Source organism: Aspergillus stella-maris (assembly GCF_047715825.1).
Source record: "Aspergillus stella-maris strain CBS 113639 unplaced genomic scaffold BDV14scaffold_11, whole genome shotgun sequence".
In the NCBI taxonomy this organism is placed as follows: Eukaryota; Fungi; Ascomycota; class Eurotiomycetes; order Eurotiales; family Aspergillaceae; genus Aspergillus; species Aspergillus stella-maris.
The window spans coordinates 155,584-171,733 of record NW_027396805.1 but is presented as its reverse complement, the minus strand read 5'-3'; the positions used below and the strand labels follow the sequence as shown (position 1 = coordinate 171,733).

The following is a 16,150-nucleotide window of genomic DNA, read 5'->3' as shown; positions in this document are numbered from 1 at the left end:
TAAATGATAGTCATGGATCAATCAACGGGCCCTTACCACCTGCGCTGGCTAAATGCCCATGCCAACAATAATCCGAACCCATCCCCTTCTGTAGCAGAACCCCAGGCACCATCCGCCATCAACTTACAATGCATGCCGGGCTCTTCGGAGCTGCTGCCCGCCGGCTTTCCTGTCAATGGTTGGCTGAACCAGTATGGAATTGACTTAGGGCAGGCAACGAGCGACGGGTCTCCTGCGTTCTCCAGTGATTTACCTGGCCAAGCCCCTGTCAATGCTGCGTTCCTATCTTCCGGCGACAACCTAGCGAACTCGAACTCTTTCCAAGTGTCTTTTCGGGAACCCGCCGATTGGTCGCCGCCGTTGGTTTCTGATCCCCCAGATATTCAGCCTTCTGTCCAGCCACTAGCGTAAGTAAGCGCCTTCTGCGTTTGCAAACACAGTTGTACCTCGCCATGGTGCTAGGATGTCTAACAACCTCCTTCGCAGTGATCCGTCCAACAAGCCTGCCCCTGTCCTCCAATGCAAGTGGATAGGCTGCCGCAGCTCTACCTTGTTTGCTCGCGAAGGCGACCTAATACGCCATTTGAAGACGGTCCATATTGCCCCAAATGCGATTCCTTGTCACTGCGGCAGGCGGTTTGGTAGGAAAGACCACCTGAAGGCGCACCAAAAAACTCATCGCCAGAATTAGGCCCATATCCCGTTTTCCTTCATATCTTTCTCTGCTACTGCTTTCTTGCGTCCTTTGTGTCGTCCTTTTTTTTTGTTTTCTTTTTTTCTGGTCAGAAGGAGGATGACGCGTCTACGGAATCCCTGCACTTTCAGCCTTGCGATTTACTGTTCTTGGAGGCGCTGGGAGTCAATAGGCGAGTCAAACGTGACCACGCGACCCTGGTCGAAAATCTATAGAGGGACATCTTATTATATTAGCCTAAGTCATTATCATTCGCAGACCATCACCTTTCGCCTCTGACACCGACCATTCAATAGCTGTAAGGTACTTCACCGACTGTCTTGCGTACCTGATCTACGGTGTACTCAACACCCGTTCCGTATAATCTCTTAACCTACTCCGTAGATGCGAATTTATACAGTTTCGGCGGTTCCTGCACTGTATTTTTTTACCCTTCTTACCCCTCGTCATCTTCTAATACTGGTCATCACGCACTACTTCGATGCTGGGCGCAGGCGCTGCGTCGCAAAATCCCGACAACCATGCATTCTATTTAAACCCATTGGGGATTTAGCATACAGCCGCATTTCTCCCAACACAATTGTCGTTAATTTCCATGGCACCAAGTTACTAGTTGCCCTCTACTAAATCCTTAATTCAGTTCCAGGTTTGGCTCATTTTACATAACAACGTCCATAAATCTATAGCTTATTCCCCATATTCACATGCACAGCCTTAACCTGTGTATAAGCCTCAAGGCCAGCCTCCTCAAGCTCATGCCTAATACTACTTTCCTTGACACCACCAAATGGGACTTTGGAATTATAGTCCTGGCTGCTATTAACCCAAACTCTAAGCCTTTATATCTACTATAATTTAATAAGCATGCTTTAGGTTATGCATGAAACTACTATACTAATGTCATGCCCTACGCCAGCGACGCCAAGCAATATTAATAAGACGGCGAACCTATCAGAAGACTCGAATCAATCTATCTGGTACTTTATATATAGGATTTAAAGCATGAAGATATTTTAAAGAGTTTAAGGTTATATATACAAATAACTTTGTACAAGGCAAGACTTACTTTAATAGGCAAGTGGTTGGCATGTGGGCAGAATACCCATGACTTATTAATCCTGCTAACTAACCAGCTCAACGCCCGTCAAGCCCGTGGTCCCCCGCCGCCCGCCGCACTCGAGATCATGACCCATGACGGTCGTGTGTTAGGAAGCAGGACCGTACGACCAATCGTGACGCCAAGATGCCGCTAGCGCACCTTATCGGAGCGGAAGAACCACAAATCCGATGACAATTTAGTCCGGCTATGACGCTAGGCGCCATTGGGACTACGGGCATAGACAACCCTATGCCGAGCATACGTACTGCTATGATCCGATCATGGGCACGACTATACCTAGCATAGAGGAAGGTATGATAAGAGGGAGTATTTTATCTGAGGTTGAAGAAGTACCCGGCCAAGGTATAAAAAGACACTTACTACCCACCAGTATTTACTTTCTGCTCTTCGTGCCTTATCTTTGCAGAACCAATGCCTGAGGCTCCGGGGTAGGGCCACGAGCCCCGGAGGCGGAACTACTATTGTTCCGTCGGAGGCCACATCAAACTTTCAATTGTACCCTAGTTCTCCTCTACACAGATAAGACTCCTAGCTATATCTCTACATGACCCTTCAGCACATTTCTAGCCTCCAAGGGCCACACTTCCGGAGGCCACACTTTCGAGATTTTCAGCGGTTAGAAGCCAAACTGCTCCTTTGTCCGTTCATCAAATAGTGCTCTTCAATAATATCTGTTTCTTTGCAGCCGGCATGCGTTGGAGTGGCCTGGACAAGTAGTGCCAAGGCCTTATATAGCACCTCTTCCCGGACTAAACTCTGACATCATAGGCACTGGCGGGGATTGTCCATCGCTTCCAAGTAAGTGGGCCCATGATCTGTGATGTGAATCTCCCGAAAATGTTGGAGTCGGGATCAGCTGACATCAGCCTCCTGTTAGAGACTATTGGCAGGCGGTAACAGAGGGCAGTCTCAACAAGACGCTGTCAGGCGGTGAAACACGTGACCGGAATAGGGCGACTTCCCAATGAGAGTCTGCCGACTGCCGACTACGATAACAACAACATCGCAATTAAACAGTGAATCAGCTTCTATACTGAATACTACGTTCATACAGTCATTCGTTGATCTTCATTATCATCTATCTTGCTACCATATCGGTCGTCATCGTATACGGCCTCGATTTCCCTTCAACGCCTTCAACGCCCGTCGTTTGTTGACGCTCGTCCTCCGTTGACACCCGTCCTTCCTTCTGGTTCGACCACTGGTCGGAATCGTCGCTATTATCTCAAGCTATTGCTTTCTCTTTCAACAAACTGATGGCCGACAACAGCACCCCGGATTACAAAAGTCTCTTTCTGCAGGCAGAGGAGAGACAGAAGCAGGCAGAGGAGAGACAGAAGCAGGCAGAGGAGAGACAGAAGCAGGCAGAGGAAAGACAGAAGCAAGCAGAAGATGATGGAAAACGAGAGAAGGAGAGACGGGAGCAAGCAGAAGAGCGCACCCGACAGACAACTTTCATGGAACTCATACGCTATTCCCACAACTTGCTCTCCCGACAGCTGAGAGTCGAAACACCATCTCGCTCGACTGCCGGTCAAATACCTCTTCCCACCGGCAAATACTGCCCGACACGCTTGGAATATTGGAACAACTGCCCAGCACAACTATCACAATTATATACGTCAGTCTGCAGGTATTTTGTTCTGGACTCAGGGGACCCGCCACGACTCTTTCCTCCTTTGCTTGAGTTAGAAGGACTACGCCGACGAATCGACATACCACTTAGCAGCGAGGAAGAACTCCGGCACTATGAGCGGCTTGCCGTGGAAGACCATGTTCGTGATATCATTACCGAGTTGTGCAAGATACCGGCTGCTCGCGATGAGTTTGGTCTTGGCGATGGATTCCAGTTCAGCAGTCATACAAATTCATTAAACGAAACTGAAGCGATTGCAAGCCAACCGTCAAGTATACCGGACCCAAAACCTGATCAGTACTGTATCCACCGTGTCGACGGCAATGTTCCCACTGTTATTACAAGTGTAGAGTATAAACCACCCCACAAGCTTCCTGTTGCAACCCTTCGCATGGGACTTCATCCAATGGACTTGTGGAAGGCCATGGTCAAGTCCAATAAAATCCCAACAAGCCCAGAAGCGAAATTAAAATATAATGCAGAACGGCTTGCCTGCTCTGCTGTTGTCCAGGAATATCATGTCATGATCCAAGAAGGACTTGAATATTCCTACGTGACGAATGGGATCGCACGAGTCTTGCTCCGTGTTCCACAGGATAATCCCAGCATGCTTTACTACTTCTTCTGTGATCCCAACAGTGAACTGGACCCAGACGTTGACCATACTTCTCCACTATTAAGGACTTCCGTTGCAAGAACATTATGTTTGTGTTTATTGGCCTTCCGCTCACCTACGCGTAGCCAGGAATGGCGTGGATCAGCACGAAAAGACCTTGGAGTTTGGAAGACCAGTTTTAACCACACTTACTCTCAGATTCCCGAAGCCGAATGGCAACAGGCCATTCCTCACTCTGATAGCACAGCCCTGGAGTTCCCAAGCCCGGAATCCAGTTCAGCATATCTGCCATCGTCTCCGCCAGTTTCGTCAACGGCAAGCGGCCGTGGGGTGACCACAAGTTCTCAAGCGAGCTGTGCACCTCCGGCAACGCAACGCCGCTCGCGGTCGCGAGACTCATCCAGCTCCGATACAAACGCAACGGGGCGGAAGCGGGGTTTCAGCCAAGTCACATCCTCATCTTCGCCCTCAGCCCAACGAGCGGCCCGTCAACACGGAACCAGTAACAATCAAGGTAGTCAGACCCGACGTCGCGATGCGCAATTTTGCACGCAGCGATGTTTACTTGGGCTGCAGACTAGAGGTATCCTAGACAAGTGTTGCCCCAACGTGCTGCTCCATCGCCAGGGCCACAATGATCTTCAACATCCCACTACCACAGAAGGTTTAGTGGACTCACTAAAAGCACAATTGGATGAAAACATTGACCAGTGCATACCCCTTGGAAGTTGTGGAGCATATGGCGCCCCGTTCAAACTTACTTGTGCTACATATGGCTATACGGTAATTGGAAAAGGAACCACGTCAGGACTATGGAAAGAAGTCTCGCGCGAAAAACATGTATACCAACTTCTGCGGAAGGCGCAAGGGTCTGCTGTGCCTGTATTTCTGGGAACAATTGACCTAAAGAAAATGTACTTTCTTCATGGGGCTGGAGAAATTCGTCATATGCTTGTTATGGGCTGGGGGGGCGAAAGTACAGCAAAGATGGAGCTATCGTCAAGGCTTCGTCAGGAGATTCGCAGATCGAAGAGGGAAATCAAAGCACTGGGGATCATCCATGAAGATCTTCGGTGTGATAATATCCTTTGGAATGCAGAGCTTGGACGGGCGTTGATTATCGACTTTCACCGCTCTGCTTTGAGATCTCAGCCAGTCTCACAGACGCAACAGACTGCAAAGAGACGGATATGTGGGATAGAGTCAGGAGTTGATAAACATTTACGCGTTCTATGAGGGAGGCTGCTAGAATATTTTTATGTTGCTATTACTCAACGCGCGTTAGCTAGAGGTAATTAGGCCTACTATCCTCCGTAGTATTTATTTAATCTGGATGTATCCTGCGCATCGCCATTATTTCGTCCTTCGCTTTTAGTAAGAAACAATCCAGCTTCTGACCTTCCTCAGACGTGTTCCAGGGTCTAGTGTGCAAGGTTTGGTGTGTCCGGTACTACACCACAAAATCTTCGCACTCAGTCCTATCCCTATGCTAGGACGGACGACGCAAGGCACACGGCCGATGAGGTCTGAAGCTGTTTGGAGAGGCCCGCCTGGGGTTCTAGGTCAAAGACGGGCTTGGGCTGGTGGTTTGAACACCTAGGTTGTACGGGCTGAAGCCGTTGACTGCAGAGGCAGGTCCAGATTCTGATGACCCGAGTAGAAGACTAAGTACGTAGGTCTTGGGGTGTAGTATCAGGCACGCCAAACCTTAAGCCCCCGACCCAGCCGGTCGCCAGACTGCGGTCGTACGACCAGCATAGGCAGCGGACCATCAACTGGCACCCCCGGCAGATGCAAGATCCACTCGGCCGTTTATCCATATTACTATGACCCCGTTAGTCTTATGACCATTTATTTTATCGAAACCACCACCTGATTTGTCTCCCCGACTTCCTGGTGACTTCCTGGTGACTTCTCGATAAATTCTCGCTAGCTTCTTACGGACTTCTCGCTGGCCTCTCGCTGATATCTCACTAACATCTCGCCAACTTCTCGCCCCTTCATCGAACTTCTGCTTCTTCCCTTATACTTTGCGTGGTTACTCTCTACAGGTATCTTTAATAGGAAGACGAGGTCTCCATGATGGGTAAGACCTCTCGGCGCGCAGGCTTAAGAACGGTTCGAGGACTCCATATCCAATTACTGATCAAAGTTTGTTGGGATTAATTTTCACATCTGAATTGTGCGAGGAACGAGCTTCTTTAATCCAGCTTCTGGATGATTATAGATGGTGTGATTTCGTGATGTTTTCGTGATATAGAGTAGGCTGCTGGAAAGCAGAGTAAGAAATAATGGGGAGCAAATAATAACAATAGTGACAAAGGCCTACAAAGGGGAGCAACTGGGAGCAAAGGCGAGGGAGCGGAGCAGAGATTGACTACTTATACCTCCGGAGAGGGCAGAATATGACGTCTGTATCGACTACACGCACGTAGCCTACTAAGGAGCGGATGCCTTTAACAATAGGGGTCAATTCTATTGCTTCGATAGACTCTTCTTGACGATGTGTCTTCGATCTCTCTCTTACATGGAGGGGTCGAATCCTCAGGGGGTTGGAGTAACTCGCGGCCACGCCGCTAGTGATCACATGATCTCACAGATTCGTATCACAAGACGTTGCTCAGAGGTCAGGAACAGGATCAACATCGGATTTCAGGAAGTAACGGCCAACCGGTGGTCAGAACAGGCAGAATCCCGCGATACTCATCCCGGGCACTGTGCCTGGAATGAGGGTCTAGGCAGGCGGTTAATACAGGCAGAATCTGGCGATCTTCATTTCGAGCATCGTGCCCGGAATGAGGCTCTAAGCTGGCACCGTGACATAGGATGTTGTATTAAAGCAGCCAGGATAAGCTCCCTTAAACTACCAAGTATAACACTAGTCTAGTCCTAGCCTTAGCGCACACGTGACCTGGATGACCTCTGGTCCGGTCATCATTCCATTGTCGTCACACGTAGGCTGCGGCATAACCGCGGGTTAGCCGCGGTTAACCATCACCATAACCGCGCGGTGAGGTGATGGTTATGAGATTCTGATTACCATGCTTTGCGGTGAGGTTATGGTTATAGCTAAGCTATAACCGTGGTGACCGCGGTTAACCTTAAATTTGCGGTGATGGTTATCAATCCTATAGCCGCGGCTGCGGTTATGCCGCAGCCTAGACACACGTTAGCTGCGCCATCACTGGTCGATTGGCTGACAGTGATCTGGCTTCCTAACAGTATTAGGACCGTCGCGGGTCATGATCTCGAGCGCGGCAGGCGGTTGTAATGAACATCCAGGGTACTACAATCTCATCCCAGACCCCTATCACAAACCAGGCGAGAGAAGTATCCCCTTTGCGAAATACCAGATTCCTCTGCAAGCTAAAGCACGAGCAAGGGACTTTTTGAGAGATACAATGCCGCATCTCGCGAATCGGCCGTTTTTCTTCGCGCGTATCTGCTGTGACGCTGATACACCGGATCGCGCATTTTTAATTGATCAGCACCTGGAATATAAGTCATTGCTTGTGGCGGTTGGAGGATCCGGGAATGGAGCGATGCAGATGCCGAGTATTGGAGGTTTCATTGCGGATGCGTTGGAGGGAACTTTAACAAAGGAAGCTAGAGGGGTGGTTAGGTGGAGGCCTGAGACTGCTGTTGGACAGGATTGGCGCTCGACACAGAACTGGGTTGGGGGCGAGAATAGGGTAATGGACTTTCAGGATGTAAAGGAGGATGGATGGACGAGAGTTAGGGAGGAGATAGAGGCAAATTTGTGATGGGAACGCCTTTCAAAATAATAAATATAATAAAGAGAATGTAGATGCCCAAAGAAATCCCAGAAGAACAAATTTGGAAAGCCATTTACTTTATCTGCGAGGTGATTGGGCTGTAACGTACATGATGTCAGGGATATGGCTTCTCTAACTTCCCCAGATATCTTGGCTAGCCTATATAGCATTGGAAAACATGTAACATTTTAAACCCCAGAATCCCAGAGCAAGATCCCTTCCCAATCTCCCAAACCTCGCCGAACCTTCATCTTACTCCTTAATATATGATCAAGTCTAAACACCAACACAAACATAATACCCCCAACCACAGGTTTGTACACCCGGCATCAATCACCATATTCCACTGCCGAAACTGCGCCAACATAATTCCAGCCTTGGTATAAATCGACCAGCAGCTCTCACCATCTTCAATCAAATAATACTTGACACGGCTATCCACAATCCCTGGCATCTGCGGACTGGGACCGCTGTCTGTGGGTTCAGAGGCGGATCCTCCGCTTCTTGTTGTTGCGCCGGGCACGGGCACGCAGATATAGTAGTCTGCCCAGAGGTTTGTGCAGTTTATATCCAAAGAAAGAGAAATAGAGTTAGTACTTATGGAATACGCATGAGGGCTTGGTAGATGGTGGGGAGGTACAGTTGTTAATCTCACTATTCCAGCTCTGCAGCTGGGTAACTATGATCCCATGCGCGCTGGCAATAGTCCCGCACTGGCCCCCCGAGGAAACCATGTAGAAGGAGTCGCAGTTCTCTGCTATACCTGGCATGGTAGGGGAGTTGCTAGGGGCGGTCTCGGTGGTAGTTGTTGTAGTTGTAGTTGTCGTCTTGGTCGAGGTTGTAGTCCATGCTTGAGATGGTGGAGGACGTTGTCGTGGTAAGCGTCGTGCCTGGGTCCTTAGTCACCGTGCCAATCACGCAGTACAACTGGCTGGTGTCGAGATCAGGACATGTGATTCCTGGATTCAGCTGCTGGAGTGTTTCGACGGAGATACCCCAGGTGCTGGCGGAGCTGGCGCATGTTGAGCCTAAAAAAATGACAGCTACCCTTTGTTATGCACAGCTGTAACGAGGACAATATTATCGCTCACGAACCCATAAAGCCGAAATTATTTCAGTAGGAAGAACAAGTCAAGAAGAAGCCAGAGGCTTAGGCCTGGTGCCATCTCGCAGTATGTCTTGATATCGATTTCGCCTAGTAGGGTGAGGGAAATGCGCGGGTTTAGTTCGCGGCCAATGAAGAAGTCGTAGATTATATTCTCTGTATTTCCGCCGCAGGCAATCTCACGGAGAGATTCTTTGTGGTTCTCCTTCTGTTTGTCCTTGTGCTTGTTCTTGTTGGATTCGGTTGATGGCGAGGAGATGCTGAAGCTATGCATGTATAAACACACACTCAAAAGCGCTGAAAGGAGGATATTCGCCGATAGAAGCTGAATATAGTTTTCGTCTATATACCTCCAGACAACAAACTCCGGACCCTGAGCGTATGTCCCCATCACACGGATAAAGAGCGCAACTACGCTGACTGAGAATGCTGTATGGTATGTAACCATTTATATTGGCTTCGATTCTAATCACCTTTGTTTTGTAATGTAAAGACCATAGCTATATAGCTATAAGTAGGGCTGACTACCATTAAATTTACACCCCAGTCTCTTCCCAGACCTAACCAACTTCACACCTCAGCCCTCCTCCCCCGAAATAACCCGGCCAAGAACCAGTCCCCAGCCATAATAACCCAAGCTTACACCCAGCACTCTCCACTCAAAGAAATCATCCAGCTTCAAATCAACGAGGCCAGTATCCTCTTTGATATTGCTCCACGTTAGCTGTCTCATGGCTCGGTAAGCGAGGGGATCTGACACCCGGAGTGATCGTTGCAGGCGAGTGCGAATGTGTATAGGAGGAATGGGAGGCCGAGGGTTATTGATAGGGCGCCGGGGCTATTTCAGTTGTTAGTTTTCGGTATGTTCTGGGCTAATCAATTGCGGACTTACGGGCCGCTGAATACGTATGTCATCGTTTCGGGCCCGTTGGAGCGTTCAACGAATGTTGAGGTTGAGTGGTGGATGGTAGTCAGGAACAAAGAGAGGAGTTTTAAGTACTTTTGACTGCGCTAATTCCTTTGACGCTGCATCTAGGAAACTACGTTAGGGTTAATAGGTAAAGCAGTCTAAAAATTCATTAAACAACGAAAGTAAGTACAAGCCAACAAACGCCGATGTATCCCCAAACCAAAATGTATGTACCAAACTTTTGACGGCAAATCATGCTAGGTACAGATAGCGCTTCCCTAATGATAGCACATGTATGTATAATTACGTTATTAGACGAGTCTAAGAGTCGTCGACAAGACGCTTCTGCTGCCAGGCCTTCTTGGCCAGGTCCAGCAGGGTCTCAAAGTTTCCGCTGTTCTCGCACATACTCCGGAAGAGGCCGTCTTCATTGTTGACGAGTGTCCAGGGGTGATCAAACTCGACAACTCGGCCGTGGTCGAGGACAAGAACCTTGTCGTAGTCAATAATGGTTTGAAGACGGTGCGCGATGGTGATGATAGTGTTGTCGCGCAGCTCGCGGAGAGTCTCCTGGATCTTGCCATCGGTGTTGTAGTCAATCGACGCCGTGGCTTCGTCCATCATGAGAACCTTGGGGTTCTTGAGAAGAGCACGGGCCAGACAAAGGAGTTGCCGTTGGCCTTGCGAGAGGTTAGACCCAGATTCCGAGACCGGACTCTCGAGGTTGTGGAAGATATTCTTGTTATCGAAGATGCCGCTAGCGGTGAGGTTGCTTTCTGACGGCGAACCTTGCTCGACGAGAGGCGTTACAGGGGTTGCAGTACCGGAAGCTCCTGAACCAATCAGGTGCACGCGTCGAAGAGCTGTGAAGATCTGCTCGTCAGTAAAGTGACCGAACGGATCCAAGTTGCTTCTGAGGGTTCCCGTAAAGAGAGTCGGGTCTTGAGGAACAATAGTAATTGCTTCACGCAGGTCCTTCAAGCCAAGGCTGCCAATGTCCACGCCGTCAATGTTGATCTTTCCGGTTTCCGCTTCCAGACCGCGGAAGAGTGCGAGTGCAAGAGAACTCTTTCCAGCGCCGGTGCGACCAACGATACCGACCTTCTCGCCAGACTGCACGGTGAAAGACACTTGGTGGAGGACAGGGTCGAGGTCAGGGCGGTAGCGGGTGGAGTAGTTGGAGAACTTGACCTCACCACGAGTGGGCCAGTTGGCAGGGGGGCGAGAGTCTTCAATGACTGGAGGCGCCTCTTGTTCGACCTCGAGATACTCCTTGACACGCTCAACAGAGTTCATGCTCTGCTGCACTTCGGAGTAGAGACGAACAAGCCACAGAACGTTCTCGGTAAATGTCACGGCGTAAGTAAGAGAAAGACCAGCGGCACCGGCGTCGATTCTTCCAATATTGGACAGGATAAATGTAGCCGTCAAGAAAGAAACAAGAGCACCAGTGATGTCAACACGGAAAGCCAGCCATCGGTTAGCAGCCCACAGGTAGATGTGAGGTCTGTTGTACGAGTTGATGCGCTGGTGGTTGTCAATGATGAACCTGGGTCCATCGCCATACGCCCGAATGGTGACAATTCCGTTGAGCGTTTCGCCAAACTGCTGATACAGGGGACTGCGTTGCACCGACTCCAGTCGCTTCATGTCACGTGATGCATTCAAGTAGATAGCACCCAGAGCAAAGTAGACCATGGTAATGAAGACAGCGGCGACCAAGAATCCAGGAGTGATGATCGAGATCAAAATGACAATCATGATGACAGAAGCCAAACTATGGAGCATACCAATGGCGACGGGCGCAACTTCCTGGTCGACAGCCTCAACATCCTTAGAGAACCGGTTCATCAGTTGACCAAGAGGCGTCGAGTCGAAGAACTTGAACTTGGCATGCATCACCTTCTTAAGCAGACGCTTGTGAATGTGGGTGGAAGCATGCAAGGAACCCCAGAACAAGACACCTTCACGAGTGGCAGAAATGACAATGTACAAAACTCCAAGCAGGGCATAGACACTCAAGTAGTAGATGACATTGACGTTGTTGTCAGACTCGACAGTCTGTGTACCGATCTGGTGATGCAGACCAGAGGTACGAGGAACGGTAAGGGCATTGAACGAGGGGAGCTTGAAATTGGCCATCGCAGCATATGTTCCTTCGTTGTCAATGTCGACCTTGTCGGTGCTGTATGAGTTTGCCCACTGGCGAATCCAGATGTTTGTCGACACAGATCCGAGTTGCTGGAGAGTAAAGACAAGAGCGGCAACAATCCAGTAGTACCAGGGACCCATTGACAGAAGATACATCTTGATAATTGGCCACTTGATACTACCAACAGCCTTGCTCTCTGTCAACTTTGACTTGGATGTGGCGGTCTTCTTGGGCGGCTTGCCGGGGGCTCCATTGGCTGTGCCATTGGTGTGCTGTTCGTGGGTATCGTTTTCAGTGTCTGAAGGTCGGCGGGATCGAGAAGGGGTGGAGCTGGCATGAGAGCCAGGGCGGGATTTGGCGAGTTCTGCGCCAAGAGCCTTTGAAGCTCCGGGCTCGTCAGGGTGGCCCTTGAAGCTAACCTTGCCGTTCTCGATGGCAACGATGAAGTCCGCGTACGGTGCGGTCAAGGCGATGTTGTGAGTGACGAGGATACAAGTTCGGTTAAGCATCAGGGGACCGCTCAATGCCTGGCGGAAGATGTGTTTCGCAGAGTGAGAGTCGACGGCACTCAAGCAGTCATCAAGTAGCAGGTGGCGGGCCTTGCTGTAGATAGCACGAGCAAGAGAAATTCTTTGCTTCTGTCCACCAGACAAACCAATACCCTTTTCTCCTACCAAAGTCTCATCGCCGGCATCAAGGATTTCCAAGTCACGTTCCAAAGCACAGGCCTTGATAACGGCATCGTAGCGGCGTTGGTCGAATGGCGAAGCAAAAGTAATGTTCTCCTTGATCGTGTCATTAACGAGCCAAGCTTCCTGCGCACAGTAGGCAACACTCTCAATAAGGCCGGTGCGAGGATCAACGGGCAGCTCGGCGCGGTTAGCGGTACCACCAGGAAGGTGAACGTTTCCTTGCAAAAGTTTCATTTCTCCGAGTAACGCCATCAAGAGAGAAGTCTTTCCAGAGCCCGTTTGACCGGCGATGATGTTCAACTTTCCAATCAAGAATTCAATGTCGATGTCAATGAGCTTGAACGTTTCATCTTGATCACCACCCTTCTTGCCGGTGCCCCAGGACAAAGTAGCCTTCTCCAAGGCAATCCGTGGTTCAGAAGTGTCCTCATCGGCGAGCTGTGTGTATTTGTCGGTCTCGGGCTCATTAAGATACTCGTCGACACGATCAAGCGAAACCTTGGACTCTTGAACGTGAGCCACCATGTCGGCCAGCTGGTCTAGAGGAATGCGGAGGAGAGAAAACATGGAAAGCGCGGGGAACGCGATCGACGGAGTCAACCTCTTGCCTTCAACCACAGTGTAGAGGAAGAACGAAGCAAAAGTGATCAGAATTGGCGTTCCGTACCAGACCGTAGCGGCAGTCGACCAAAGAATGTAGCGGAAACGTAACGCCCGAAGCTCAGCTTTACGCTTCTCGTTGACAATGTCCTCGAACCGTTCCTCCCAAGCAAAGTACTTGATGATTCGGATGTTCTGGAGAATTTCGTTGGTCGAGTGAATACGCGCGTCGGTCCCCTTAAGAATCTGCTTTTGAAGTTGGGAGAACTTCTTGGCGATGATCAGGTTGATCGGAAGCATGAGAACCATGATGATGATACCGGCGAACGAGCTGAATCCAAGCAGTCTGTAAAGGAGCGTAACGGCAATGATAATCTGAGTAGGCACACTAGCCCACAAGAAATGCAGATAAGCACCGACTTCACTGACTTTAAAAGAGTCAATGGCCATAAGGTTGATGATAGTTCCAATGTTGGCCGACGATTCCCCGTCCTTCTCTTCTTTCTTCTTGGACGGGTCGTTCTCTGCGTCATTGGCAGGCTTCTTCTTACGGCCGAAGGTGAGCATTCTCTTGATTCCTCTCTCGGGTGTCTTTTCCTCGGGTTGCTTCTTGGGTGCATCAATAGACGGACCAGCCTTGCGTCTCAGCGCTTTAGCATAGATTTCACCAATGATGATAGCCCTAAGCTTCACGCCCATTCGGCGGCCAATCCAGAGGGACTGTCCATCGGCCACGCCCTGAGTAGCGGCGGAGACAAACAGCAGTACAGCGTACAGCCATGCGGCATTAGGCGTGGTCGATCGTGGATCTTCGACGTACTCCAAGATTGCTTTAAGGAGAAGAGTGGGAATGTATGTGAATAAGTTCGAAAAGATGGTCCACAAGCCCTGGAGCAAGATAGTACCAGCAAAATAACGTAACAGCTTCACTACCAAAGGACCTTTGTACTGTCTGCAGCGGAAATCCTCCAAGACTGTGGAAGCTTTTTGCGAGGTGGTCAAGTTCCAGACATCTTCCAATTCCAACGATTGTCTATATCCCTTGAGAATGAGGGGGTCCAACCAGGAGAACGTCGCCAAAGAAAGCAAGCTTGCGACCGGGTGTCGCGCTGGCTCCAACCCATCCTCCTGAGGAACGAGAACTGGCTTGTTACCTCGACGAGTGCTCACGGAGAGCAGCAGAAGGAAGCTAGAAAGAGAGAATTCGACCGCAGAGTATGTCATTCCACGTTTCGAGACCGGGTAAATGATGGCGGATCGAAAGACGCCAATAGTGAACAGCCATTGTAATCCGTAAAGGGTAGTGGTGTGGTTCCAGAGGCGAGTCGAAGGGTGGATTTGGCGAACCGAGAAGAGCAGCCGGACGAGAACCAGGAACAACAAGTAACTCCATGATACAAGCCTAGCGACAGCCGGAAGACGGCCATCGTAGCCCCAAGCATCCGACTTCAGAACCAGCACGAATACAACAATTTGTCCAATGAGCGCTGCGGCTTCCAAAACAACGAAAGTGGTTTCACCTCGAGGACGATCGACCTTCAAGTGGGGGAGCTCGAGTCGCGCGGCTTTGACTAGCATCGGATCCGACTCGTCTTCGAGGTCCTCCTCCGCCCTTCCTGCATTTTGCGCGGCCGCGGCTTCGTCGCTCGGTACGAGTTGATAAGAAAGGCTTTTGCGGGCAAAGAGGTAATGATACGCAAGGCGGGTGATAATGAGTAAAAGCGAGAGAGCGCATGCGGTCAGCGGCAGGATCTCTTGCAGATACCTAGGAAGAGGGCTGTTAGCTTGACCCCTCCCGGGAGGATCAGATAAGAGCATACCGGCGCTGGAAACAACGGGAAAGATCATCGACAGCCCAGATGGGGCCGGCGCATTGCGGAATCATGACGAACGCAGTTCACGATGGAATCCGCGAAAGGAGAGCGAAACCCGCCTCTCTCCAGCTCCGAACGGCACGCGCAGCCAGGAGGAATAGAGGCGAGGACAGACTTTTTCAGTATAGCGAAATCCGCGTTCTAGATCGTAGCCAAGCTCACAACGAGGGGCGGAAACATGGCAAGACCGAGAGAAGAGAATAAAGAGAATACGGAATAAATAGCGGCAGCTTTAGCTTCAGGCAACAATGGACCGTGAAAGCGCCAGACGCAAACAATTGACAAAAGCCGGGAAATGAAAGGGAAGGGAGCAGAGGGAGAAAGAGATGACGGAGGAAGTTGGAACTGCGGAAGGCGTCTGAGACGGAACGTTACTAAGACTTCCAGTGGGCCTCTCCATGTGGGCCGTCACCGCCCACAGTTCTCTTCTTCTCTAACCTTTTCCAGTCTCCGTCCAGGCCTGATACTACCATACTATCGATGGAGTCATTCTTTGCGTCTATCTGCGGAGTTCTTGCGCAAGGCGCACCACTGTTGTTCCTGTGAGTCAATCCCCTCTCACGGGCCTCAGCAGTTGTGCTACTTGACTACGCCCATGCATAGCATGACCGCCCCAGAGCGCTATAGCGCTATCGGCAGCACCCAATACGAACTCCCAGCCTCCTACCGTCAAGCACGACTGTTGTGGAAAGGATCCTAGGATACGCCTGGGCTAAGGCCTGGATCCTCCACTCGAATTTCTTGACTCATCTCGGATGTCGGCTCTGCAGTGCAGCGCTTTATCCCGCCTCTCCAGTCTCCGCCCGACTGATAAGGAAACGCGGTCAAGGAGCCAGGAGCCAGGATGCTGCTAGGAGTCGGGGGTAATCAAGCTGGTTGTCTGTGCATCTGCAGCTGCAGCTGCTCGTGACACAACTGGTGGTCAAATCGGTTAAATTGATATCTCTGAGCTCATCTCTCGGCGATTGATATGTA

General features: G+C 50.3%; 5 protein-coding genes across 5 annotated transcripts; 1 reads left to right on the top strand and 4 right to left on the bottom strand.

Annotated features, from left to right (window-relative positions):
- Positions 1-2,704: 2,704 nt before the first annotated feature.
- On the top strand, positions 2,705-5,380 carry BDV14DRAFT_13999 (uncharacterized protein). Its single transcript, XM_073766322.1, has one exon. The coding sequence runs from the start codon at positions 3,071-3,073 to the stop codon at positions 5,300-5,302; it is 2,232 nt and encodes a 743-aa protein (XP_073630827.1). The 5' UTR covers positions 2,705-3,070; the 3' UTR covers positions 5,303-5,380.
- A 1,804-nt stretch (positions 5,381-7,184) lies between these two features.
- On the bottom strand, positions 7,185-7,491 carry BDV14DRAFT_168514 (uncharacterized protein). The gene has a single exon (XM_073767866.1). It carries the CDS (start codon positions 7,474-7,476, stop codon positions 7,291-7,293), a length of 186 nt encoding a protein of 61 aa, XP_073630826.1. The 5' UTR covers positions 7,477-7,491; the 3' UTR covers positions 7,185-7,290.
- Positions 7,492-7,974: 483 nt separating this feature from the next.
- On the bottom strand, positions 7,975-9,221 carry BDV14DRAFT_188032 (uncharacterized protein; the record flags this gene model as incomplete). The annotated part of the gene is made up of 5 exons (XM_073771018.1): positions 7,975-8,001; positions 8,144-8,385; positions 8,483-8,669; positions 8,749-8,870; positions 9,131-9,221. 5 exons carry the CDS (start codon positions 9,219-9,221, stop codon positions 7,975-7,977), a joined length of 669 nt encoding a protein of 222 aa, XP_073630825.1.
- A 224-nt stretch (positions 9,222-9,445) lies between these two features.
- On the bottom strand, positions 9,446-9,930 carry BDV14DRAFT_168513 (uncharacterized protein). The gene has a single exon (XM_073767865.1). It carries the CDS (start codon positions 9,678-9,680, stop codon positions 9,525-9,527), a length of 156 nt encoding a protein of 51 aa, XP_073630824.1. The 5' UTR covers positions 9,681-9,930; the 3' UTR covers positions 9,446-9,524.
- A 223-nt stretch (positions 9,931-10,153) lies between these two features.
- On the bottom strand, positions 10,154-15,328 carry BDV14DRAFT_13973 (putative ABC bile acid transporter). The gene is made up of 2 exons (XM_073766315.1): positions 15,122-15,328; positions 10,154-15,066 (listed from the first exon to the last, which is right to left on the bottom strand). Exons 1-2 carry the CDS (start codon positions 15,184-15,186, stop codon positions 10,179-10,181), a joined length of 4,953 nt encoding a protein of 1,650 aa, XP_073630823.1. The 5' UTR covers positions 15,187-15,328; the 3' UTR covers positions 10,154-10,178.
- Between the last annotated feature and the right edge of the window lie 822 nt (positions 15,329-16,150).